Source organism: Staurois parvus, unplaced genomic scaffold, assembly GCF_062004578.1.
Source record: "Staurois parvus isolate SC_StPar_1 unplaced genomic scaffold, SC_StPar_1.0 ptg000052l, whole genome shotgun sequence".
NCBI classification, from domain to species: domain Eukaryota; kingdom Metazoa; phylum Chordata; class Amphibia; order Anura; family Ranidae; genus Staurois; species Staurois parvus.
In genome coordinates, this window is record NW_028317848.1 from 2238589 (window position 1) to 2266066 (window position 27478).

At 40.9% G+C, this 27478-nt stretch overlaps 1 protein-coding gene across 2 annotated transcripts; it reads right to left on the minus strand.

The window, feature by feature from the left end:
- Positions 1-8802: 8802 nt before the first annotated feature.
- Positions 8803-20517, minus strand: KCNS2 (potassium voltage-gated channel modifier subfamily S member 2). Of its 2 annotated transcripts, none has more exons than XM_089666459.1 (2): positions 19250-20517; positions 8803-15260 (listed from the first exon to the last, which is right to left on the minus strand). In XM_089666459.1, exon 2 carries the CDS (start codon positions 15228-15230, stop codon positions 13797-13799), a length of 1434 nt encoding a protein of 477 aa, XP_089522585.1. In that variant the 5' UTR covers positions 15231-15260; positions 19250-20517; the 3' UTR covers positions 8803-13796. The 2 variants fall into 2 exon arrangements, with proteins under 2 accessions (XP_089522585.1, XP_089522580.1); XM_089666454.1 differs by having other exon boundaries at positions 18968-20515.
- Positions 20518-27478: the final 6961 nt, after the last annotated feature.

Genomic DNA, 27478 nt, shown 5'->3' on the forward strand with positions numbered 1-27478 from the left:
ATAATTTTCAAAGACCCAAGAAGGAATATTCCAGTGTATGAACTTAAACCCATTGATGGATGTGGGTCACAAAGGCCCTTTTACTGAAACCTCCTTAGGAAATTCCTCATAATGACTCCATACCTAGTGGAAGGAAAGGTAAATGAAAATATAAATCCTGCAAAATCCACAGAGGTAGATACTCCTGAACCTGGGGACTGGTGGTATGAACCTCCAAAGACTGGTGAAAGTAATATGGTATAAGATACACAGGTAAGAGGAGAAATATCCTTAGAGACTACTGAACTGGAATATTTATGCAGATCTATGTGCAAGAACATTGGGGTACCTCTTACTAGGTATATTGCTCTTTTCAATCATTTTTATTGAAGAAGTTTAGACAAGACATTAAGGTACAAGTGTATTCAGTTAGATGTCAAGCAATGGTAACACATCGGGAGATAACAAACCCCTTTATCCTCATACAACATCTATGCGCTATAAAGGTTATTAGTTACATAGTTAGTCTGGCTGAAAAAAGACAAAAGTCCATCCAGTTCAACCATTAAACAAAAAAAAAGTTGTAATCCTATACCCACAGTTGATCCAGAGGAACGCAAAAAAGAAGGATACCACCCCCTACACGTCATGCCATATACATTTTGGCTTATTGGTGCCTCCACAGGAGAGAAATGGGAGTTTCCTGATATACTCTCAAGATGTAGATGTTCCTCTGCCACTTTGCCCTCTTATGGGAGCCCAGCTGGGGTTCCAAGGGGTCTGGATCTACATGGACTTTTGCTGGACCTTGTGAATTAACTATTGGCCTTGTGGAGTTACTGCTCCTGGAACTCTTGATGTGCCATGGATTACTTGTGCGTACTCTGCTTCTGCTAAACTCAGGTATGACTACCTCATGGGGCACTTAGAGAGCTTTGTATTCAGTTAGATGTCAAGCAATGGTAACACATCGGGAGATAACAAACCCCCTTATCCTCATACAACATCTATGCGCTATAAAGGTTATTAGTTACATAGTTAGTCTGGCTGAAAAAAGACAAAAGTCCATCCAGTTCAACCATTAAACAAAAAAAAAGTTGTAATCCTATACCCACAGTTGATCCAGAGGAACGCAAAAAAAAACCCAGCAAAGCATGGTCCAATTTGCTGCTGCAGGGGAAAAAAATTCCTTCCTGATCCCCCCAGAGGCAACTGGATATTCCCTGGATCAACTTTACCTATAAATTTTAGTAACCTGTTATAGTCTGTGTATTCAAGAAAGAATCCAGTCCTTTTTTAAAGCAATCCACTAAGCTGGCCAAAACCAACTATTGAGGGAATCTATTCCACATTTTCACAGCTCTCACTGTGAAGAAACATTTCCATGTTTGGGTGATTACATTTCTTTTCCTCCAGATGTAAAGAGTGCCCCCTTGTCCTCTGTGGTAGTCCGCAACCAACTGTGTCCTGAGGAGTAGGATGATAACTTACAAAAAGCAGTGGTTAGTGTCATCCATGTGTTGTGAAAAGTTTCAGGGTCATAATCTCACAAAAGTATATTGCAATTCTACAATGTGTATACTGTTCTTAAAAAGCTATAGAACAAAAAAGTTCCCAGTGCCTAACATGAGAACACCATGCTTACATACTTAGGTCAGGCAACCTACTAGGTATATGGTTAACTGTAGTTCTTGAAGAAAACTTCAAGTTGTGGTGGGGTGGAAAATGTAATACACTGCTCAAAATAGTATGCTGGATATCTATACTAAAAATATGCAAGGGATGTGAGCGCTCTAAAAATCAGTAAAAGCCGCTATGCACAAAGGTAACCAAAAAAACCTTAATAAAAGCAATATAAGATAGGTGCAGCGCTAAAATTAAATAAATGAACCTATAATGACAAATCAATGATAGTAATTCCAGTTCATAAATAGTTCAAAAAGGTGTTAAAAGTGCTCTTTAAGGTGCTTGCTTCCTGGGGATTGGTGACTGTGCAAATGATATAGAGAATGCACACTCACCGGACACGCATATAAAATGCGCCTGTATCAACTCCAAAATACATCAAAGCAAGCCAGGAATGGGGGATGTCTTCCCTCTAAGGGCTGGGTTGTCATCAAAAGGGATCCCAAGGTTGTTCAAAGGTGATCCGCATCTGCCAGAGTTCCCCCCAGAGGGATTGAACGGGTGCTGCTCCCTGGATGAGAGATCCCCTCTCTGGATATAGGATGGCCTGGTGTCTGAGAATTAAAACTCCCCCAGGGAGTTAAAATAGGGACATACCCATAGTGTAGTATGATTTAAATGAATAATTTTATTCCAGTAATAATTAAAATCGATGCATCAAATTTGCTATAGTAAAAAGCAGGTGATAAAGCACAAGTGCACTGGATTTTAATTATTACTGGAATTTTTTCATTGCATTATTTATGCACGGTTGGATGCATTGTGTTTATTAGTGACACAACAGTTGTCATATATGTATTTGGGATTTGTGCATAGAGCACTATTGTTTTCTGTTGGGGGGTTGGAGCACTTTTGTGTTTAGTCCCAGTTTGGACTTTTTGTGCATTGTCGTTTCATCACTATTAGATCATTTGGGGCACTATTGTTATTTGTTGGTCCCTATTTGGACCTGTTATGTGACACTTTGTTACATGTGTACTGTGTGAGTGATTTTAGACACATTTTTTGCATTTTCACCTATATGCTTTTATTTATGTGCAAATTTATATATCATGCATATGTTGATGTATTTCACGTCAGTATTATCACTATTGTCACTGTATTATTTGGTGGGTTTTTAATGGTATTAGCGCTACATCATTATTCTGTTTTTTTCACATGTATCATTTGGTATATGATTGGATGTTGTCAGCTGTACCTCCTTGATTAGTGTATAGGGACTTAGTTAGGAGCGCAGGAGGTTTCTTCACAAAACTAATGAAAAACAGTCAGAAAAGATGAGTAGGGAAAAAATGTCAGTGGCCTCCACCTGTAAAACCATTCCTGTTTTAGGGGTCGTCTCATTGTTGCCCATCTAGAGCACCTGTTGTTAATTTTATTAACACCAAGAAACAGCTGAAACTGATTAACAACCCCCTCTGCTACTTAACTGACCAGATCAATATCTCAGGCGTTTAATTGACTTGATGCTATACTCTGATTAAAAAGTGTTCCTTTAATTTTTTTGAGCAGTGTAGATACAGTAAGTCCTATGTTCATCTATAGCTGATGATGTATGAGAAATGCAATGGCAGTAGATGTGCAACTGCTCACTGTTTATTGTCATATTATGCTATACACCTTCTTTAGGGCACCTATATGGGGATCTTGGGGTCTTTTTTATGGTTGTTGCTGTGAGAGAGAGGTGTGGTTGGAGAGGCTCCAGTGAGTGATGCAGCTAAAGATCATTTTGATGGCATGAAAATGCTTGGAGCTTATAAGGTATATGTAACGCAAAGTCCTTTCTTCTATACAACTGTATAACCTTTTTAAAGTGTTCTTCTGCCTGCCCATCTCCGGTGAAGTCACAACGTAAAGGACTAGTGACCTAGGTGTGTCTACAGTGTAGCTTGATTTCCTAGTAGCTGGCAACACGCCCTGACAGCTTTGTTTATGTGTCAAAAGATAAATGCATTGTGGGGTATTTACTATGACTGGAACAGACAAAATCTAGAGCAGTTGTGCATAGCAACCAATCAGCTTCTATGTTTCATTTGCAAAGATGAACTGAAGAAGCTGAAGCTAGAAGCTGATTGCTTACTATGCACATCTGCTCCAAATTCTGTTTGCTCCAGGTTTAGTAAATTCCCTCCATTAAGGAGAATTAACAAACCTTCCTGTGCCATTAAGACGCTACCAGGGGCGGACTGACAACTCATGGGGCCCCCGGTCAATAGGGGATCATGGGGCCCCGGTGTCCTTGCCTAAACTCAAAATAGCCTATGAAAAAGGTACCAGGGGCCTCTCATGGGGCCCCCTACTGACCCCGGGCCCTCGAGCAGTGCCCGAGTTTCCAAATGGTCAGTCCACCCCTGGATGCTACTGGAAACTGGTATGAGTGGTGTGCATCATATTAACAAAGATAGACCTGCTCCATGTCTACCTGCACCACCCATGCCATTTTGTATTTTAGGATGAAATAATAACTGGAGCGGGCTCCTTGCCTAATTAACAAATTGATCTCCACCAGATTGGACCTGGGGTATGGTATGTGAACTGTCTGTCCATAACAGTGTTCACTGCAAACTCCTTTCCCTACCTATATGCCGGGCTGTTAAACTCAGCAATTGCAGGGTTAACAGCCTTCCTCCTCCCTCCCCCTGTCAGCTGAGAGGGGGGAGGATGGGCAGAGACAGGTAGAGGTAGCCAGAGCAAGTTTCTCCAGCTCTCCTGATCTATAGAAAATGCAGCAGATTGCTACAAATTAACAAAGAGCCTTGTGCTCCATTTGTTAATTTAGAGTAAGATCTCGCAGTTTAGAAGAGTGGCGCAGGAGTTATACCTATGCCATTCTTTTTATTCCCCCCATTGTTTGAATAAGCAAAAGTGAGATTCTTTAAACTATCTTCTGGTAGCATGGCTCCAATCTAGTAAATTTTAAGACTTTGGATACATCTTTACAGTATTTATACTCTTTTTGGAAACAAGTGAATGACCTAAAATGGAAGAAAAGTCTAACCAGTCCTAAAAATATTCTCTCCTGCTCCTCCTCCTGCCTGTCATGCCTAGCCTATATAGTAAAGATGTGTGTACTTACCTATTTTATGTCTGCTCCAGTTTGGCCACTTGATCTCACAGCTCAAGCTCCCTTGTGTCCATGAGTGGCTGCTGCAGGGGAGAGGAGGGAGCTTCGACAATGGTTGAGCCATGGGAGCCTATGGGTGTCATCATGGCTCCAAGAATTCCCAGCCAATGTTAAGTGCTCTTTGAGCTGCAGCTACAGGATCACATGACCAAACTGGATTAATACCCAGACTAGTTTTACAAAGGTTAGGTTGGACAGGTAGGAGAAGGGAGGAGGGAACATTTTTAAGATTAGTTGGACTAAGGCTTTTCTTAGAATTTAATTACCAGATAACTCTTCAGACTATTTAAATTTTCTGTTTTTCTGAGTTAAAAAGAATATTTCAGCCTTCAGCATTGTTCCGTGAAAATATAATTTCTGTATTTTGCACCAATATAGGAAATATTCAATGCAATATTAAAGCCAATGTGTACTTATATATAATATTAATATATATTTATTTACAGTATATCTACAGCATACCCAAAGGACACATGAGTAATACACTGCTGTAAGTGTATATTTAGTACTTAGAAATGACCTCTGCTCATTGTAAATGATATATGGAAAGACAAAGTATTGAACAGTCTAGAGACAATGGAATCTACATGACAGGGAAATGTGTCACTGAACTTGTTAACATGTTTTCCCTTCAACAAACTATTGATTATTAATTAAATACAACATTTATGTGTTCAGCTGTTCATTTTATATTATAAAGTGAGAAATCCTTTACAAACTATTGAGGTAAATAATGTCTCCTTAATATAGAAGAATAGGAGAATGATTATTTATTTCCATATGGATTTTACAGTATACAGAGATACAGAGAACATTGATCTAACTTACAAATACCAAGGATAGAATGTATGTATGCTTCAGTGTGGGCAGTAGTATTAGCAGTACACATATGGATCACTACCCCCTTTAGGAGCCACTAAGTTTTTAAGTCCCCCCTACAATCCTGCACAGCCAGGCAACACACATCTGCTTCCTCCACCCTTGCACACTGAGACAGTAACCAGTCCGTAGTCTTATTTTTGTGATTTTATTAATGGGTATTGAACTTGGATGGGGTTGAGGGATTTGTGGGATGCCCAAGGAACTGTGAACTGCAAGGATAAACTCCTTATTAACTATGTACAAGTCTATGGACAAGAAGCAAAAAATATGTCTCTTCTTTAAGAGTGCTCCACCTCTCCAGTGTACCTCCTCAGACCCCAGATGAATCCTTCCCTTCACCCAGCAGTACTAAGGGTATTCCCTGGGCAAGGGGATCCAGAAGCTGCCAAGGATTAAACAGTCCCAGCTGAGGAGCTAGTTGGATTCTCCACCTGACTGCCCTCTCCCCTTATCCAGCCCAGGAGGTGTAAGGTTACTCACACTGTCCTTCCTGTTAGCTTCATGGGTTGGTGGCTGCCTTCTGGCCTTCTGCTGGGCTTGTTCCTTCCCTGCTTCTCAGGCTGTCCTTCCTAAGAGATGGTGGTACAGTTGAGATCCCCTGTTCCCAAACCAGCCTGTAGGTAGGCCCCTTCCCCAGGCCCCCTCCCAGGTTCTACACTCCAGCCTCTTACTCCATTTTCTACCTGACACACAGGGGTTTATTTACTAAACCTGGTTGACTCAGAATCTTGGGCACCTGTGTATGGTAACCAATCAGCTTCTAACCTCAGCATGTTCCGTTAAGCTTCAGCAATAAAACCTGGAAGCTGATTGGTTTTTATGCAGAAGTGGACAAGATTCTGAGTCAACCAGGTTTAGTAAATAAACCCCACACTGACCACTTCCTGCTGATCAGGCTTAATCATATATGAGGGCTGTCTTGACCCAATGCCAAGCCTCCTGCTTGGGGATTGGTCAAGATCCCTCAGACATGCAGATCAGTCCCTTCTCACCCCCAACCACTGCCTTCTAAAATCTTCTCAAGCTTCTAGAGCAGGGGGAGGTATCAGGGAACTGACCTGCAGAGTCCTCAGCCCTGACCTAGAGTAACCTGGCTGACTAATCCTAGACTGACTCTTCCCAGGCTGCTATTCAGCCTCTGCCTAAAAAAAAAACCTAGCTAGCTCCCCCTGGCTAACTAGAGGGCTACTACACGTAGTAAAGAAAATTAGTGGAAATGAAAAGATTTTATAAACATTTTGGCTGTTTGGCATTATTTCCTTTTACCAAATGTGCTTATTTGGATCATTTGTAATTACCATTCAGTGTCTTCCTCAGTCAGCAAAAGAAAAACCTGAATCCACACAAATCTATCAAATTTTACTCTCCAGATCTCAGCCTCCCAACACATTCTGGTGACATTGATTCTGCCACCCAAAATGGTGCAGCTAGGCAGAAAGAGTGATAGCAGGGCTGGGTGACAGGCCCTCCAGTAGGGAGGGGGCCGGTATTCTGACTCCCTCCCTAGAGGTTGGTTCCCCAAAAGCAATCAGGACCAAACCCGTGGAATGGAGACTCAATGGACCCATTAGCCCCCATGTTTCAGTAAGAGGGCAGAAATAGTGTAGTTGCTAAAACATATGCTTCGGTTCTTTATCTGCTGCCTACAATATGATTGGGTTGGTGGATGCAAGCAACTCCTTGGTACTGGCATTTGTTCCATCTATATGTGAGAGGCAGTAAGGAGGGTGTTGCAGCATCCCCAGCAGGTGTGCTTCAGGATGACCAGATTACCATCTAGAGTAGGGTGGAGTGGTGCAGAACGGCAATATATGGATGAAAATCTACTGCATAGCATGCAGCTGTGGGTCCTCTATGTATCTCAAGGTTTAATTTTGACATTTTATGGAGTATATATTTAAAGTGACACTAAACTCTGATTTGAAAAAAAATGTATTCTATGCAAGCATGTATTCTTAATTTAAAAAAAAGGCATTTCTTTTGCTTTCAGCATCTCTACATCTCCAAATGTCTTTTTTTGGTTGCTGTTGGGATCCAATGTCCTATTAGAGGGTGGCTGAGTTTTTTCTCCATTGTCCCACTGTATGTAAGATTGAAACCACCATTTCTTTCTCACTCCCAAGATGGACTATGGAGGATGGAGTATGGCAGTGGTAGGCAACTGTGGCCCTCCAGCTGTTGGTGAACTACAAGTCCCATCATGCCTCTGCCTTTGAAAGTCATGCTTGTAACTGTCAGTTTTGCAATGCCTCATGGGACTTGTAGTTCTACAACAACTGGAGGGTCACAGTTGCCCACCCCTGGACTATGGGATTTGTAGTGTGCCTAGAGCAGTGCACATCACTGCAACTAACGTGCACTGCTCATTCAAAACAAGCAGAAAGGAGGAGGGAAAGGAGAGGTTCGAAAGCTCACCAAGGACATTACATGGATGCAGAAAAATATAGTTAGAAAGATTTCATGAAAAATGGATTACAAGGCTATTAACGTAAAGCGGAGCTCCACTCAAAAGGGGAAGTTCCGCTTTAAGCCTTTGTCCCCAGCTCCCCATTAAGAATTGGCACCTTTGGTGAGCGGGGAGGGGGGGGACGTACCCAAATTTGACAGGTACCCGCTCCCACTTCTGTTGTGATCACCTAGGTGACCGGAGGCGGACGTCGCCCTCCCCCCTCCCTCCCCGTAGTCTTCTGGGACACTGACAGGTCCCAGAGGACTACGGGGCCATTCACAAAGCGCAGTGCTACTCACACATTTTCAGTGAGCACCCGGCTGAGAAGCCGCAAGCTGTCACAGCTGGGTGCCCACACTGAAGATTCCGGCGCCAGGGAGAGAAGACGGCCAGTGAAACCAGCAGTGGTGAGGCTGGACCGAGGGACAGGTAAGTGTCTGTATTCTAAAAAAGTCAGCAGCTACAGTACTTGTAGCTGCTGACTTTAATTTTTTTTTTCAGGTGGAATTCCGCTTTAAGTAGTGGATGTGTATGAATTATTATATGGATTATTATAAAGATATCCTTTTATACCACAGCAGGACCTGGCATTGCATTGACAGTCAATTTTAAGAAACCTGCCCATCCATCTGAATTCACTCATCTCTAGCTGCAGCATTAAACATCACTTACAAAACACCAGTAAAAATAATAGATTTTATTGAAATCACATGTTGCTAACACATGAGAATTTCAATGATACATCTGATTTTGGAATGAGCATTGGAAGTACATGTTCGGAACAATGGGTCAATCTGCAAGTGACAATAAGACACAGATCCATCCTAGTAAACTGCAGGATGTCAGTTAAGCCATTGCTCTCTATTAACAGCAGGGGACACAGTAGACATTATTACAGTAGTGCATTCCGATACACAGTAATTTACACATTTCACTGAATGCATACAGGAGGGGCCACCCGCCGACAGAGCTACAGACGACAAACACATCTGGTTACATCACATATTGCTCACACTCAGATCAAACAGTGATTGCAGAGGTTGGACAATTGCATCAGTGCAGAGTGCATTCTGTCACAGTATCACAGGAGACTGACAACACGTGGAAGCCAGGCAGCAAGAGTGACAGTAACTGCTACACAAGGCTGGAACAGTATAGAGAAGAGTTATGGGATACTGCAAGGAGAACAGCTCCCACGCATGGAAATGGAGTATGGATGTTATTTTTAGTGTTATTGCAATGACAACAGGTAGACAGTGTAAATGAATGTGTAACAAGCAATCAGCTTGTTTTTTTTGTTTTGTTTTTTAGCATCAGATTGGTAACTCTACACAGATTACACAGAGACAGTTGCAAATGAAAACTATTGGGCACAGTTGGCAATTCTCAAATCCAACCCTATACATAGCTCATATCTGGTCACCCACTGAGCAATCAAAATGATGAATATACATGTTTTTATATCTTTGCCAACATTTGTCAATCCATAACTAAACCCCTGATCTTACATTAGAAGTCTAATGTTTTTATTACAGTGTTCTGTTTTATTGCAGTGTTCTGTCCCATATTCCTATGTGGTGTGGAAGGCTAGCTACGTGGGATGACAGGACACCCAGTCTTCCCCAATGGCCATCCAAAAAACCCAGCTAGCAAGGAGATGGCTACATTGATAGCCGGCACATATCTCCAACATGGTAGTGGGCACTTATCTCTCTTATACAGTATTCTGTCTCTAAACAGATAAAGTACATGTGGTAATTTGTCCCATCTTCCTATGCTGTGGAAGGTTAGCTTTGTGGGAAGACTGGACACTCCCCCCTCCCTCTAGGTTGGTCTGACAACTTGGCTAGAAAGGAGACAGCTACATTGATAGCCAGAACTGATCTCCAACCCCAAGCACTATCCTGAGGCAAACATTGGCAAAAAGAAGGGCTACCCTCCCTCTGCATTCCTCTTGCTGGCACTTGGAGCCGGAGATAAGTGTCAGCTATCAATGCAGGCATCTTCTTGCTAGGTGCATTGTCAGACAGCATTGGGGAGGGGGCCTTGTCCTGTCCAACCAGGTAGCTAGCCTTCCACACCACGTGGTTAGATGGGACAAAGTACTACACTGCAATCCAAAAAGAAATGAGACTTCTTTAAATGTGAAGAATCTGGACCCTCTAAAGTTGGCACATGGCTAGAGATTTTTTGTGTCAGATTTGATTTTGTTAGATCAAAAAGCTTATCAGCCAAAGCAAGGGATGGAGAACTTGGCTTAGCACCCCTTTCCCCCCTCTCTGGGCTTCCCCATACTTGGTGTCTCTGCAGAAGTATACATAGGATTCTGGGAAAAGAAAGGACAAGCCAGGAACTGCAGTGGGTAGACCTCTCTGTGGAGTCATGATTTATAGCAAGCAAGTGTGTAAGTGAATATCGACTGAAAAATAAATATGAAATATGGTTCCAATGAAAAATTACTGGCTACTTCATTTTGTTACGTTTCTTAAGATCTGGTCCCCATGGATAGCATACTCATTAACCTAGTATGGAGTTTTGAATATATATAACCACAACTGGGTGGTTGGCTGACCCTCTGGGGATGGACGTGGGGGAGGGATAAGGAAAGTATCTTTTGCCCTCTCTTCTCCTCCTCCATTCTTGCTTGCAATATTCTTTTCTGCTCATCTTCATTTCGTCTGTTTCTTCAAATTCATTATTTTCCTTGTTCTTCCTACATTCCCTATGGGTACTGTAGATGTAGCAAATCTGTTCTTAGGAACTAGCTCTATCCCTTTACATTTAATTCTTGAAGTGCCTGGTCATACGGGTGCGATTTCAGGTGCAATTTGGGAATTGAAATCGCATTTAATGAATGTGAATGTCAGTGTCTTAACATTTGCAATTTGCTGCAGTTCTTGCATTGCTTTTTCTGCAGTTTTGTTGCGATTTCACATACATAGAATATAATGGAAATTGCACTGCAAACTGGAAGAAAATTTTGAAAATCTTCATAAGTAGCAATAAAGTCTTCAGAAATCACACCTGAAATCACTCTGAATTTGCACACAAATCATGTGATTTTAAATCGTAGTGGTGTGACCAGTGACTTATATGATCTAATAGGTACAGTAATAGGTACAGTATACATTTTCCATATTGGGCTAGCCTATGCTAAATCTCCCATGGTTGGGACAGTTGTCATACACTGAATCTGCCATGTCATATCCAGTTATTTAGCAAATGGTCCAGAGTTACTTGTGCCGTTCTGTGAACCATGACCTAAAACTATATTGTCCTTCTGAATGTATACACATGTATTTGTCTGCATTACTCTCTTTGTACTTGTTGAAACCTTAATAAAAACTATTGACTAAGAAATATAGGTTCTGGGTGAGCTGACATTCTAAGGCAATTTTGCATTTGGCTTAGAATTTCACTTACAAATGTCACTTTCTCTACCATGTCAATGATGTCCTTGCTTGTTTAGGTTTTCTAAGCTCCATAGGGTCATGTTACACTGGCAATTCTGGTTGCTGGTATCAGAATCACTAAAAGTCTGCTCACTTTCTCCTGTGGTGTTGCCTTCTTGCTGCCTACATGTTTCTCCTTCATTGCGTCCTTTCTGGTAATCAGGAATCTGCAGCTTTCATGCCAACGAGGGAGCAACATCGATAAGTTGTGCAGACTTGTACTTTGTGGCAAGGTGTTGCCAGGTTTTAAATCAGCTTAATAGAGGTCCAAGAAAATCTCTTTGTTTTGCATTAATACATAGATATGTGACGTTACCAATCTGACCTACTCTCTTTAAAGGACCACTAAAGCTAAAAGAAAAAACTTAGTTTATGTGAAAGGAGTAGTAACAACATTATCAAATATGTGTGAAAAAGTAAATACACACAAGGAATATCACAAACTTTATCTCTTTTCTCCAGGCATCCTGCTCATTGGTCAGAGAACTCTTTAACCTGAAGAAATAGTTGGGTTTATTCTATGTTGGGAAATACCTACTACTACTTTCTATGATACTTATGATGTTAAGTGATATCAAAGCATAACTTACAGTATTTATACATTTTCACTATGCCACTCTCCCCAGCTACTAAAGGAACACATGCTTGTTTTTTTTCAAAGGGATGTGATATAACAGATAAGTACTTACCTTAAACCCGGGCTACTGCAGTCTACCGCTCCTCCGGTTCCAGTTGTGATGATCCGCGCCTGGAAGTCGATTATCTTGCCCATCTCCAACCTGTCTTGTTGCCACCCCCTACCTCCTGCCAACATCATGTGCCCTAAGGGGCCAGCCCAGTACTGGGCCTTCATTGTACGTGATATTGTAGGAAATCCTGCCCACATTCCAGCTTTGGAGAGAAGAAAAGCAGATTGTCGACTGCCATAGGACCCTGTATTAAAGTGGTGTTAAACCCAAAAGCAGAAAGTTATTATATTTCAGTTTACTAATTCTTAGATGTGATAGCTGCATTAGTTTTCTTTTTTTTCCCTTATTTTTTTCACTTGGTGATCTGGCTAGTAAGTCTGTTGTTTTTTCAACAGAACAAGCTGTCCTGCAGATGTAGCAATTACAGGGTTGAGACAAACCATTTAGTACTGATAGAGGTGCTCCAATGATTAGCTTTTGTTTACTTATGTAAACTATCCCAAAAGAAAAAAAAAAGAACTGTTGCTGCAACTGCTTATAAAGTGTGAGCTGGAGTTAAGCTTCAGTTTGTTAGAATATCTAAATCTGCTAGTACATCTAAAGCTGAGAATGAAAATTCATAGGAAAATTTGTATGATAAAATTCTCAAAACATTCTCAGAACATTCAAATGTCATTCAAAAGATTTTGCTTGCTTTTATAATTTGATTTTGGAATGAATTGACTTTACCAAAAGAAAACCACATGCACTGTTAGAAATTCGTTGTTCAAGAAAAATTTCCATCCTGCTCATTTGAATGTTCTCGTCAGAACATTGATTTGACACATTAATGATTAGAAAAATGAACAAACTTTCTTAGAACATTTTTTTCAAATTTTCATTTGACATTCTACCCATCTACAGCCAGCTCAACAATCCCCTGCCCCAAGATTGAAAATGATGCTGTCATAAGGTGCCCCCTGTGCTCCTTCATCCAAAGTGGGGGCACTCTAATACAGGAGGTTTGTTACTGGCCAGATCATCAAGTGAAAACAGAGGGGAAAAATCTAAGAAAACTAATGCTGCCACCACATCTAAGGATTGGTAAGCTGCAATAAATTATATTTTTGGTTTTTATTTTATTTATTATTTATTTCAGGTACTTATATAGCGCCGTCAGTTTACGCAGCACTTTACATATATATTGTACATTCACATCAGTCTGTAAACCTCAAAGGGCGTACACTCTAAAGGTCCCTAACTCACACTCATATATACACATACAATTTAGACAGGATTCAATTAACCTACCAGCAAGTCTTTTTAGGTTTAAAACAGCTTTAAGGTAAGTCATTTATTAACTATTATCTCAATCCCTAGACAAAATAAGCATGAAATCCTTTATCAGCTAGGCAGAGGGCATTATGATAATTTTGTGAGTTCAGCTTTGAGTATTGATACTTTTCTGAAATTTTTACATATTTTTCAGGTATATTATTAAAAATGATTTACATAAACCAAATTTTAATGTGTGTTTAGTGGTCCTTTGCTGCGATCTAATTGATTGAATCATTGAGACTCTGCTCACTTGGCGTGCTCTTACTGATATTTGTCATGCTAACCATCAGAGATTTGACTTTTTGGGCATAGTAGTCCCTCAGATTGACAGAAGCCACATCCTTCATCCCATCCCCAAAATCACAGCTTCTCATGGCATTTTCTAATTGTTTCTGTCGCCGGTAGAAATGAGAGAACTTATTGAATATGAGAGTGATGGGAAGCACAACAACCAATATGCCAGCCAGGATACAAGCAGAAGCAGTCAGTTTGCCAGCTATAGTACCTGGGACCACATCCCCGTAGCCTACTGTTGTCATGCTGACAGTGGCCCACCACCAGCAAGCAGGGATTGTGGCCAATCCATCGTTTTCCTCCTTTTCAATGGTATAAGCCACTACAGAGAATATAGAAATTCCTACAGAAAGATACAGAAGCAGCAACCCCACTTCTCTGTAGCTGTATTTCAGAGTTGCCCCCAAAGACCTCAAACCTGTGGAATGTCTGGCAAGTTTCAGAATCCGGAAAATCCTCATAAGTCTGAGCACTTGAGCGACCCTCCCCAAGTTAGCCAGAGTTGGGCTGCTCTCCACCACCAAGTTGACAATTAATGTAATGTAAAATGGAGCTATGGAGATCAGGTCTATGATGTTCAGGGGGTGTTTGAAGAACACAGCTACATCTGGAGATACAGCAAAACGGACCACCAACTCTAAGGTGAACCAAGCTATTCCAAAATGTTCCACTATCTCAAAGCGAGGGTCCTCGTCCATACTTCCATTAGCATTTACTATCTGGAAGTCTGGCAAGCTATTCAGGCACATTGTTACGATAGATCCAATCACTATCATGATGGAGAGGATGCTGAAGATCCTGCTCAGGATGGAATAGCCTGGGTTATCAAGGGCTAGCCAGAGTCTTCTTCTGAAGTTGCCAAACAGCTGTTTATCAAACTTGGAAGCATCGTGATAAAATGCCAGGATCTCATCGAAGGAAGAAGTGGTGCTCTCCTGTTCACTTTTCTCCTCCCATTGATCCTGTTCTGGTTCCACTTTCCTCCCATGGTAGCTGTAACTACAACAAGAGTCTATAAAAAATTCATTGATACCCCAGTATTCAATCTCTTGGCAAAAGGAGAAAACACACAGCTCCCCCATGACGTGGAGTTTACCAGTGTTGTAGAAATGCAGCACATATGGAAAGAGCTCCGGGTTCCGGTCAAAGTAGAACTCATTCTTGGTGTCATCATAATCGTCACACAGTTCCAGGATGGACTCCTTTGACTGACAGGCCAGCAACTTGCACAGTCTAGTCTCTGGGAATTTCAGCAGCGTATCATATCTTAACCTTTTCTTGAACCCTCCGACATTTATACTAATCTCTGTATCTCCAAAATCAGTTTCAGACAAATCCCTCAATATTGTGCCTGTCATATTGAGCTTAGAAGCCTCTTCAAGGCAGACCTACACAAAACAAAGGAAAGACAGAACATGACATCAATATTCTTTTTCATTGCAAGCTTGTGTTATAAATCCAAGACAACCTTTACAGTGCAATCAGAATATCAACATCTGTGTAAAAAATATATATAATTTAGATTTACATGGGTCACAGAGCATACACAGATGTTACAAATTTTTGTTGATTTAAATATTACTACACCATGTTACATTCGTGTGAATGGTGAGCTCCAGGCAGATATAAAGGTCACTATTTAATAAATTAATACAGCTCTACATTCATTAACACATCATTAAATGTATTTTTTCAAAGCAAGCAGTGCAGAATTTTGACTTGGCATTAACAGAACTAGTGAGGCAATTTTCAGGGGGGCAGCATCACCACCCTGGAAGAAGGGTCACACATGGCAGGAATGGGAACCTGGTGAGGCTCTGCCATGAAATCCGAGGAGGCTGCAAGCTGCTGGAGGGTGTAAGCTTCCCGCACAAGGAACACACAAGGAAGGAAGACACTGGGCTTGGCCCCGTAGCAGCCGGATGCTTTCTGGAGAGGTTAAGATTAGTGCTTGGCTAACTCTCTCTCTCTGCCAGTGGGATGGGAAAGGGGGGGTGATTTGCGGATATTGGCGATGGCGGGGGCGGGGGTGATGGATTTGGTTGGAGGAGAGTTGCTGGGGGCAGCGGGGGCACCCAATTTTAGTGCAGCACAGGAACTAAATACAGCACTGCATGCAGGCAGGAAGAAAGAGTGATAGAGAGATGAGCTCAGCAATGCACTGCTTCTCTTTTCACTGTCTAGTCACAGGATAGGGATGGGAAGGGGATGTGTAATTGATACTGAATCTACAGCAGAGAAAGATCAAGTCCCCCCCCTGTGCTAGACAGGGATATGTGCCGTAGCAGAGCTGTGTAAATTGCAGAACTGGATGGCCTGTAGAATGCAAAAGAGCTCTCATATATGTATTTCATTTATGTATTTTGTGGTTAGAAGATGAGCTTTAAGGTGGTATTAAACCCAAAACCAAAAATGTATTATATTGCAGCTGACCGATTCTTAGATGTGGTGGCTGGCCTTTATTTTCACCTAGTGATCCTACCTGTAAATAATTCGCTTGATTCCCACATCAACACAAACAGTATTGACAGGGAAATCCCTCCTGCCGAGCCACAGTATTCTCCAGGCAAAAGGGGAGGGGCGGGGGTAACTGTCCCTGCTGGGAGAACACTGGGAACGCTGGGAAAGCTATAACAGCTGCTAGTGACAATCGCATCTAAATCCAGCAGGCTGGTTGTGACCAGGTTGATTGATTGATCAACTTGAGTACATTCAGCCTGCCCATACATGGTTCAAATCTTGGCCAGTTCCTGCTGGACCGGCCAAAATTCGAATCATCTACAACCGACTTAAGGCTCACCATACACATTAAGCTCATCACACATGGTAAAATCTGACCGTACAATCTCCTTTAGTTCTACCAAAAACTGTGTAGTGCAAAGACTTGCCTGATTGGATACAGATTGATTGGCTAGACAAAGATTGTATAATCAGATTGTAATGTGTATGGTGACCATTACAATTTGTGCATATAAATCTGTACAATCACCTTTATGATGACCACACATTATTCAATTGATTTGCAATATGATAAAAATGATCAAATCTGCAAACAAATAAATATCATTAACTTCCCTCCTGATTGCTTTAGACCTGATTTTGATCAGATTCAATCAAAATCAATCGATCGGCCAGGGAGGAAAATTATTGATTATTTTGCATCAGTCGGCAGCACTGAGACAATTTTGTTCATGAATATGATTGTATTTCAGTTGATCAGATTATGAGTGTACATGATGGAAACATGATTGGTAACTTTAACTACTGGTCAAAATCCACTTGTGTGGCATAATGATTGAATAAGTTGTTGGCTATAGATCAATTATTTCTATTTATCGAAAAAGAAATCAGTCATCTATCAAAATGTGTATGGCCACCATTAGATCTATCAAAATGATGTTATATGAAGACCTATTGAAACTATCCAATCAACCTATATACAATCAGGTGAGCCTTTGCACTACATAGTTGTTGGTATATTTAACGGAGATTGTACAATCAGATTGTAACATGTGTGGTGAGCTTAAGTGCAAACTGTTCAGAATATAGAAATTCCATAGCAATTCCATGTCAGCATGCAATACAGTACAGATGTTAACACGCATATCTGCTTGTCTGTCATTACATAGTGATGCCATGCCATGTAGTAATCTTATATGAAATCAATAAAGAATCATATCATATGTATTTGATAAGGTGACTTATGTAAGTGTAATCAGTTCAGAATCTAAACATTCTATATCAAAGTTCCACGATTGTTTACTATAACTTAGTTTACTATGTCAATGTTCAATACTGTATAGATATTAACACATGGATTTGCATGGCTGTCATTACATAGTGATGCCATGTTGTAATATGAGATGAAATCAATAAAGAATCGGAAGATATGTTTATAATCAGGAGACTTATGTAAGTGTAATCTGTTCACAATATAGACATTCTATATGAAAGCTCCCTGATTGTTTACTACAACTAAGTTTACTATAAGTATATCAGCATGCAATACAGTATAGATGTTAACACATGTACCAGCATATCTGTCATTGCTTGGTGATGTCATGCAGAAATATAAGATGAAATCAATAATGAATCATAAGAAATATTTAGGATCAGTAAATCTAAAGTGTTCAGAATATGGAAATCCTCTCTGAAAACCCAATGACTGTTTATTATAACTAAGTTTACTATACGTTTGTCAGCATGCAACACTGCATAGCGCTGTTAACACATGTAGCTGCATATCTGTCATTGCTCGGTGATATCATGTAATAATATGAGATGAAATTATAATATATTTATGATCAGTAAATCTAAACTATTCCGAATATGGAAATCCCCTCTGGAGCTCCATGACTGTTTATTATAACTAAGTTTACTATATGTCAGCATTGAACACTACATAATTGTTAACACTTGTACCTGCATATCTGTCACAGCTTAGTGATGTGATATAATTATGAGATGAAATAAAAAAAGAATCATAAGATATATTTATAATCAGGTGATCCATGTAAGTCTAAACTGTCCAAAATGTAGACATTCTATAGGAAAGCTCCATAACTGTTTACTATAACTTAGTTTACTATAAGTATGTCAGCATGCAATACAGTATAGATGTTAACACATGTACCAGCATATCTGTCATTGCTTGGTGATGTCATGTAGAAATCTAAGATGAAATCAATAATGAACCATAGGAAATATGTATGATCTGATCTAAATCTAAGCTGTTCAGAATATGGAAATCCTCTCTGAAGCTCCATGACTGTTTATTATAACTAAGTTTACTATATGTCAGCATGGAACACTACATAGATGTTAACACATGTCCCTGCATATCTGTCATTGCTCGGTGATGTCATATCACAATATGAGATGAAGAAAAAAAAGAATCATAAAATATATTTATGATCAGTAAATCTCATCTGTTCAGAATATGGAAATCCCCTCTGAAATCTCCATGATTGTTTACTACAACCAAGTAGTGTGATGCCATTTTATGTAATCCAATGACAGGCAGTGCCAAGTGTTGCATTGCTCCTTGATCATTGATCCATTGTACCTTCCAGGCTTTGGGTGAATGAAATCCTACCTTTCACAGAGGGAACTTTATAAGCCATTGAAGGAAATGCAGTGACCCAACTTCCAGGGGCATCCTCTGCCCCTTCCATGGCAGGCTGTGGGGATCCCCATCCCAGCTTGTGGAATGGATGGCTGGCAGATTGCTGGGGTCCTCCTGGGTGGAGGGCGCGGAAGTTGTAGGGCAATGTGATGATGATGAGGATGATGATGATGATGATGATGAGCTGTTAGCAGCGCTGGATGGTGGTGCTGAATGGACAGCTCCCGGCTCCGATCCCCGGCAGCAGCTCACATGGTGGCAGGCGGCTCTGCTCTGCTTCGTCTGTCATTGTCTCCTCTCCTGCATACCGTTCGCTATTCCCCAGACAAGGAGCGTTGTTTTCCTGCACAGGAGCAAACTCCGCCCGGCTGGCCAGGTGCTCCCAGGGAGGGATGCGGGCTCCGGGCTGGATTCCTCCTCCGCATCATCACATCAGGGAGGGGAGAACAGCACCGCAAACTTCACACGCACGGCTGGGGGGGGGGGGGGGGGGAGATGCTCGCAGGGAGAGTAGTGCAGTACAAAGCTCAGCTCACATACACTGCTCTCCCTGCATTGGTCACTACTAGATCGGTGGAGGGCCAATACACAGACACCGGGGGCAGATCTGACGGACTGGCAGATGATAGATAAACAGGTGTGCCTGGGATCGACAATGGACAGCTCTCCTCTACTGATAGAAGAGCATGGATGGATGGATGATGGAGAGACAGATATATAGAAGAGAGATGCAGAGACAGATTGTAGACAGATGATGGATAAACAGGTGTGCATGGGATGAACAAGGGACAGCCCTTCTCTACTGATAGAAGAGGATAGATGGATGATGGAAAAGGAGGCATGCATTCGATAGATATATAGATTGAGGGGATGGAGAGACAGATTGTAGACAGATGATGGATAAACAGGTGTGCATGGGATCAGCAAGGGAGAGCTCTCCTCTACTGATAGAAGAGGATGGATGGATAAGAGAGAGTCTTGTATTGGACAGATATATAGAAGAGAGATGGAGAGACAGATTGTAGACAGATGATGGATAAACAGGTGTGCATGGGATGAACAAGAGACAGCTCTTCTCTACTGATAGAAGAGGATTGATAATTGAAAGAGAGGCTTGCATTAGACGGATTTGTAGAGAGAAGAGATGGAGAAACAAATGATGGATAAACAGGTGTGCATGGGATCAGCAAGGGAGAGCTCTCCTCTACTGATAGAAGAGGATATATGGGTGATGGAAAAGGAGGCATGCAGTGGATAGATAGATAGATATATTGAGAGAGGGGATGGAGAGATAGATAGTAGACAAATGATGGATAAACAGGTGTGCATGGGATGAACAAGGGATAGCTCTCCTCTACTGATAGAAGAGGATAGATGGATGATGGAAAAGAAGGCATGCAGTGGATAGATAGATATATATAAGAGAGAGGAGCTGGAGAGACGTATTAGTAGATACATCATGGATAAACAGGTGTGCATGGGATCGAAAAGGGACAGCTCCCTTCTGTTGATAGAAGAGAATGGATGGATGATGAAGAGAGAGGCTTGTGTTGGATAGATATATAAAAGGGAAACGGAGAGAAAGAATGTAGACAAATGATGGATAAACTTGTGTGCATGGAATGAACAAAGGACAGCTGTTCTCTACTGATAAAAGAGGATGGATAATTGAAAGACAGGCTTGCATTAGACAGATTTATAGAGGGAAGAGATGGAGAAACAAATGATGGATAAACAGGTGTGCATGGGATGAACAAGGAACAGCTCTTCTCCACTGATAGAAGAGGATGGATGGATGACAGAAAAGGAGGCATGCATTGGACAGATATATAGAGAGAGAGGAGATGGAGAGATGGATTGCAGACACATGATGGATAAACAGGTGTGCATGGGATAAGCAAAGGAGAGCTCTCCTCTACTGATAGAAGATGATAGATGGGTGATGGAGAGAGGGGCTGTATTGGATAGATATATAGAAGAGAGATGGAAGGATTGTAGACAGATGATGGATAAACAAGTGTGCATTAGATGAACAAGGAACAGTTCTCTTCTGATGATAAAAGAGAATAGATGGATGATGGAGAGGGGGGCTTGCTTGTATTGGATAGATATATAGAGAGAGGAGATATAGAGATAGATAGTAAACAAATGATACATAAACTGGTGATCATGGGATAAACAACTGACAACCCTCCTGTAAAGAGGAAGTGGATAGACAGATGTTGTAAAAAAGAGGCTTGAATTGGATAGATCTATAGAGAGAAAAGATGAAGAGACAAACAAACAAACAAACAAACAAATAATAAATAAATAAATAAGCGTGCATTAAATAAACAAGGAGCAACTTTTGTACAAATAGAGGAGTATAGCGAACTAGCTAGATAGATACAGTAGAAAGATATATCATGGAAAAGTGGCTTGAATTGCATAGATCTAGAGAAAGAAGAAATTATATAATATGATAAGTGCACAGGTGTGCATTTGGATATATAGCAAAAAGAGATGGAGAAACACATCGTTGACAGATTATACATAAACAGGTGTTCATGGTATAAACAGAGGATAACTCTCCTGTACAGAAGGATAGATGGTTGATGATAAAAGGAATTGCATTGGATAGATCTAGAGAGATTAGAAATGATAAAACACGATAAATACACAAAACGACAGAAAGACAAATAGACAAATCAAAGATAAACAGGTGTGCATGGGATAAAGAAGGGACAGCTCCCTTCTGCTGATAGAAGAGGATAGACGGACGATGGAAAAAAAAGATAGAAGATGGAAAAAAAAAGCATACATTGAATAGCTCTATAGTAAGATTAGATGTTGAGACAAATAGACAAATGATAAACAGGTGTGCATTGGATAAACAAGGAAAAAAATCTACTGTCCAGACAAAAACAGGATAGATAATGGAAAATAGGTTTATGTGGATAGATATATAGAGAGAAGAAATGAGAAGAAATGAAGAGACAGATAGCAGACAAATGATATATAAACAGGTGTGCAGGGGATAAACAAGGGGAAGTTCTCTACTGATAGAAAGGGATAGATGGATCATGAAAAAAGAAGTTTGTATTTGACATATATAGAGAGAAAAGAGTTAGAGAGACAGATAGTGGACAAATGATACATAAATAGGTGTGCATTGGATAAACAGTTGGCAGCCCTCCTGTAATGATAGGGCTGGATAGATAGATAAAAAATAGGGTTGTGATTGCAAGAGAGAAGAAATGCTATAACATGATAAATACACAGGTGTACATTGGGTAGATATATAGACAAAATAGATGAAGAGCCAAATAATAGACAGATAATATGAGGGTTCTTCAAAAATGTTCTGCACTTTAAAACTTTATTTATCAAGAATTTTAAAAACAATATGACAACTCTTTTACTAAACTGCAAGGTCAGCCAGCTTGCTAGACAGACTAGTCACATGACACTCAGACACAACCAATTACTACTCCTCCCACCCTCACCAGTTCCAACGAAAATATAAAAGTGTGGAAACTTTTGAAGACCTCTCCTACAAAAGCAGGTGTGCATGGGATAAACAAGGCACAGCTCTCCGGTACAGATAGAAGAGTCCAGATAATGGAAAGATAGCTGTGGGATGCAGTGGGTAGATATATAGGGAGAAGGTGTGAGGAGATGAATAGTTGACAAATGACACATAAACAGATGTGCATGGGATAAACAAGGGACAGCTTTTCTGTACAGATGTAGGAGGATAGATAGTTGATGGAAAAGAGACTTGCATGGGATAGATCTAGAAAAAGATGGCGAGACAGAGAGTAAATAAATGATAAACAGGTGTGCATGGGATATACAGTATGTGGGACAGCTCTTCTGTACAGATAGAAAAGGATAGATAGTTGATAGTAAAAGAGGCATGCATTGAATAGGTTTAAAGAGAAACAACATGGAGAGACAGATAATAGTTGATAGATATACAGGTATGGATTATAGATATATTTGGGTCGCTTTATTTAGGTAGAATTCTGAGTTTTACCTAACTACTCTTAAAAATGCGCCCTCACCCATTTTACCATCTATTCTGACTAACCATTGTAAGAAAGAGCTGTATATTTAACTAACTTCAGCCCGCTCTGGTCTAGTCATGTGATCTGCTCTGTGTCAGCCGCACTGACTGTAGGGGAGACGAATAGCGCTCGCCAATGGCAGGTTACACCTGGGAGTGGTGACATCACCCATAGGTTCCTATGGCCCATCCATTATCAGTGCTCCCCCCTGCAATGGCCGCTGGCTGACATGGGGAGGTTGGATCACTTGATTTGACTGGAGCTGCCTGAAAGTAGGTAAGTATACAGATCATCCTTACACAGGTTAGTCAACATAGATATTAGGAGGGGGGGGGGGGTTGTTAGCCTTTTTAAGACTAGTTAGGTAAAGCCTGGAATTAAAGGCATATAGGCTATTTATTTTGCAAGGGAAGTTGCACTTTGCATGAGAATTTTCCCCAGAGTTTAGTGAATGAGGTGAAGCTCTGCTGACTCCCATCATCCAATAATGTACATGCAAAAACTCTGTATAGCATGGATAAAGAGAGAAAGAGAGAGAGAGAGAGAGAGAGAGAGAGAGAGAGAGAGAATCGACAACAAAACAGATAGTAAACATAAGATATATAAACAGGTATGCATGGATGGCTAAATAGACAATAGATGGAAAGACAGATAATAGACATAGGATATTTAAACATGTGTACATTGAATATATACTTCAAGAGAGAAAATAGATGGCAAGACAGATAGCAGAGGAAGGACAAATAGACAGGCGTGAATGGATAGCTACTGTATATAGAGAGAATAGACAGAGAGACAGATAGTAGACATATGATAAGCAGTTGTGCACAGGTTAAAAATAGAGAAGAGATGGCAAGGGAGATACTTGACAAGCCTTTCCCAACTGGGTTCCTCCTGAAGTTGCTAGGGTTTCTTTCTATAATGAGCATTTTGTAACTCTCAAATAACCAACCACTGACACCAATTATAAGGAGCATTCTTACTATTGAATACCACTGTAGGAGACATTTTTCTCATTGACTACCAGTGTAAGGGGTCCCTTCACCCTATGACTCTCACTGCTGATCACCAATCTTAGGGGACCCTTCACCACTGACCATCAATGTAAGGGGGCACTACACTGGCCACCAATATAAGTGGGCTTGTCACTGACCACCAATATAAGGGGGCACTTTATTGACCAACAGTGTAGAGGATTATTTCACTGACCACTGGTCAAGGCAGTGCTTTTCAACTGACAATTATCGGAAGGGGGCTCTTTTCCACTGAGCACCAATATAAGGGAATGCTACAGTTTTCATGGTCTCCATTTCTTTTCTTATATTTGTTTCATTTCATTATTACTAAAAATAATTGGGTTATGTAGAGCAGACCTGGGTGTCAGTGCCTCCACTGTCGCTGGCCCCAGCAGTATTGGAGAATCAGCACCCTGGTCAGACTCAGAAAGAGAATCCAGATAGCTGGTTAGGATACTAGAGTTCTTATTAAAAATATTTCTTAGTATAGGGAATCTGGTAATCGAAATCACTTTTTTATAAAACAAATGTTGATGTTCCGACATAAGAAAGCATGTTTTACATCCTTGTAATAAAATGAAGATTAAAATTCAGTTTCTTGCTTGTAGAAATGTCACAGCATAAACACACACTTGAAAGTAATTTTGTACGGTGTGCTTATTGAGGCAACTGTAGATCTTTCTTGTAGGCTGTAATAATTATTCTATATTACAACAAAACAAAAACTCTAAAGGGGAGATTTACTAAAACTGGCACACAGGATCTTCTAACTTTATCTTGTACAGTTAAACATTGGCAGTAAAACCTAGTAGAAGCTAATTGGTTACTATAAACAGCTGCACCAGATTCTGTATGCACCAGTTTTAGTAAATCTCCCCCAATAGAAACTATTAATATTTCTATTGTTTAGTCAAAAATAAATGATTTGATTTATATTGAAATATATATATATATATATATATATATATATATACCCTATATTGCCAAAAGTATTGGAACACCCCTCCAAATCATTGGATTCAGGTGCTCCAATCACCTCCATGGCCACAGGTGTATGAAATCAAGCCCCTAGGCATGCAGACTGCTTCTACAAACATTTGTGAAAGAATGGGTCGCTCTCAGGAGCTCAGTGGCTTCAAGCGTGGTACCGTGATAGGTTGCCACCTGTGCAATAAGTCCATCCATGAAATTTCCTTGCTACTAAATATTCCATGGTTAACTGTTAGTGGTATTATAACAAAGTGGAAGCAACTGGGAACAACAGCAACTCAGCCACGAAGTGGTAGGCCACGTAAAATGACAGAGTGGGAATATGCTGAAGCATACAGTGTGCAGAAGTTGCCAACTGTCTGCAGAGTTAGTAGCTAAAGACCTCCAAAATTCATTGGGCCTTCAAATTAGCACAACAACAGTGCGTAGAGAGCTTCATGGAATGGGTTTCCATGGCCGAGCAGCTGCATCCAAGCCTCACATCATCAAGTGCAATGCAAAGCGTCGAATGCAGTGGTGGAAAGCACACCACCACTGGAGTTTGCCAGTGGAGACGTTTTCTCTGGAGTGACCAATCACGCTTCTCTGTCTGGCAATCCAATGGATGTGTCTGGGTTTGGCAGTTGCCAGGAGAATGGTACTTGCCTGACTGCATTGTGCCAAGTGTAAAGTTTGGTGGAGGGGGGATTATGGTGTGAGGTTGTATTTCAGGGGTTGGGCTTGGCCCCTTAGTTCCAGTGAAGGGAACTCTTAAGGCATCAGCATACCAAGACATTTTGGACAATTTCATGCTCCCAACTTTGTGGGAACAGTTTGGGGATGGCCCCTTCCTGTTCCAACATGACTGCGCACCAGTGCACAAAGCAAGGTCCATAAAGACATGCATGAGTGAGTTTGGGGTGCAGGAACTTGACTGGCCTGTACAGAGTCCTGATCTCAACTGATGGAACACCTTTTGGGATGAATTAGAGCGGAGACTGCAAGCCAGGCCTTCTCATCCGACATCAATGTCACAACCTCACAAATGCACTTCTGGAGGAATGGTCAAACATTCCCATAGACACACTCCTAAACCTTGTGGACTGCCTTCCCTGAAGAGTTGGAGCTATTATAGCTGCAAAGGGTGGGCCAACTCAACCCTACAGTCTAAGACTGGGATGCCATTAAAGTTCATTTGTTTGTAAAGGCAGGCATCCCAATACTTTTGGCAATATAGTGTGTGTGTGTGTACCACCCATTTGACTTACATTTAATGTATCTCATATTGGCAATACACTAGTTAATTTAATATTTGCCAAAGTGACACATTCTAAATTTGACCATAGTTGAGCAAATATCCCCAGGAGAATGATGGGTGGGAAGATATTGTCCTCATACATCTAGAAGCTGCTGTTGTCATCCCTCAGCACTTACAAGGGCCAATTCATGGTACTTTGAATTCTTTATTTTTCTCCTTAACAGGATGAAGAGTCAGCACCTGCTTGCAAATCTCCCTGTTATAACATTCCCTTCAGGTGTTTATCAAAAGATGCTTTAAAGACTTGATAATCACAAGTGAGGCTTGAAAGCAGGAGTTTTGCTTGCTTTTATGGAGCCATCTGTGGCCACATTTATGGCTACGCGTAGAGCTTGAGCTTGGCAAACCTTCATATGAATGATATTTTTTCATAAGCATTAAAGTACTAATCTACCAAGAGGATCTTTCACAAAATACCGTGTGTTGGAGCCAGATAATACGTTGTATTTAACTGATGTTTCCAGACACAGGAAATGTACTTACATATTATACGCAGTCATCTGATCATCATCAGATACAGAGTGAGAGGGTCTGCTCATTTTGGGATCACCTTTCCTGGGGTAAGGGGCACTCAGATTTTAGGAGGATGCATGAAATGTTCCTCAGACAACAGTATGTATTTTAAACCAACATGTACAACCATGGATAATTTTTTTCCTGGGGGTGGGAGTCAGCCTTGAGCAACTAGAGGAGAATACCTAGGTGGTGCATTCAATGGACTATGGCAAATTATGGGTGTGGCAACAGGGAGCTAAAAAGGAGGTTAAAACTGGAATGCACACACTGTGCACGCTGTAACATGGCAGTCCTTGTACCCCAAAAATATTCTTAAATTACTGTGCCATAAGTAAGAGTTTAACAAGAGTCAGGGGTCTGTAACACACAAAGTACAGGTGTCTGGAGTGCACAGATCAGAAGGCACAAAACAAAATTACCTCCCATCCCAAGCCAAAATTCCCTCAGTATAGATCTCTCCCACATTAGTGAATATCCCCCTTTCCCATACAGATCTCCTCCTTACAGCTCCTTCTCAGTACAGATCTCCCCCCCCCCCCAATACAGATACTCCTTACCTAGTGCAGATCTCACCCCCAATACAGATAACCCCCAATGGTACAGCTCCACCAGT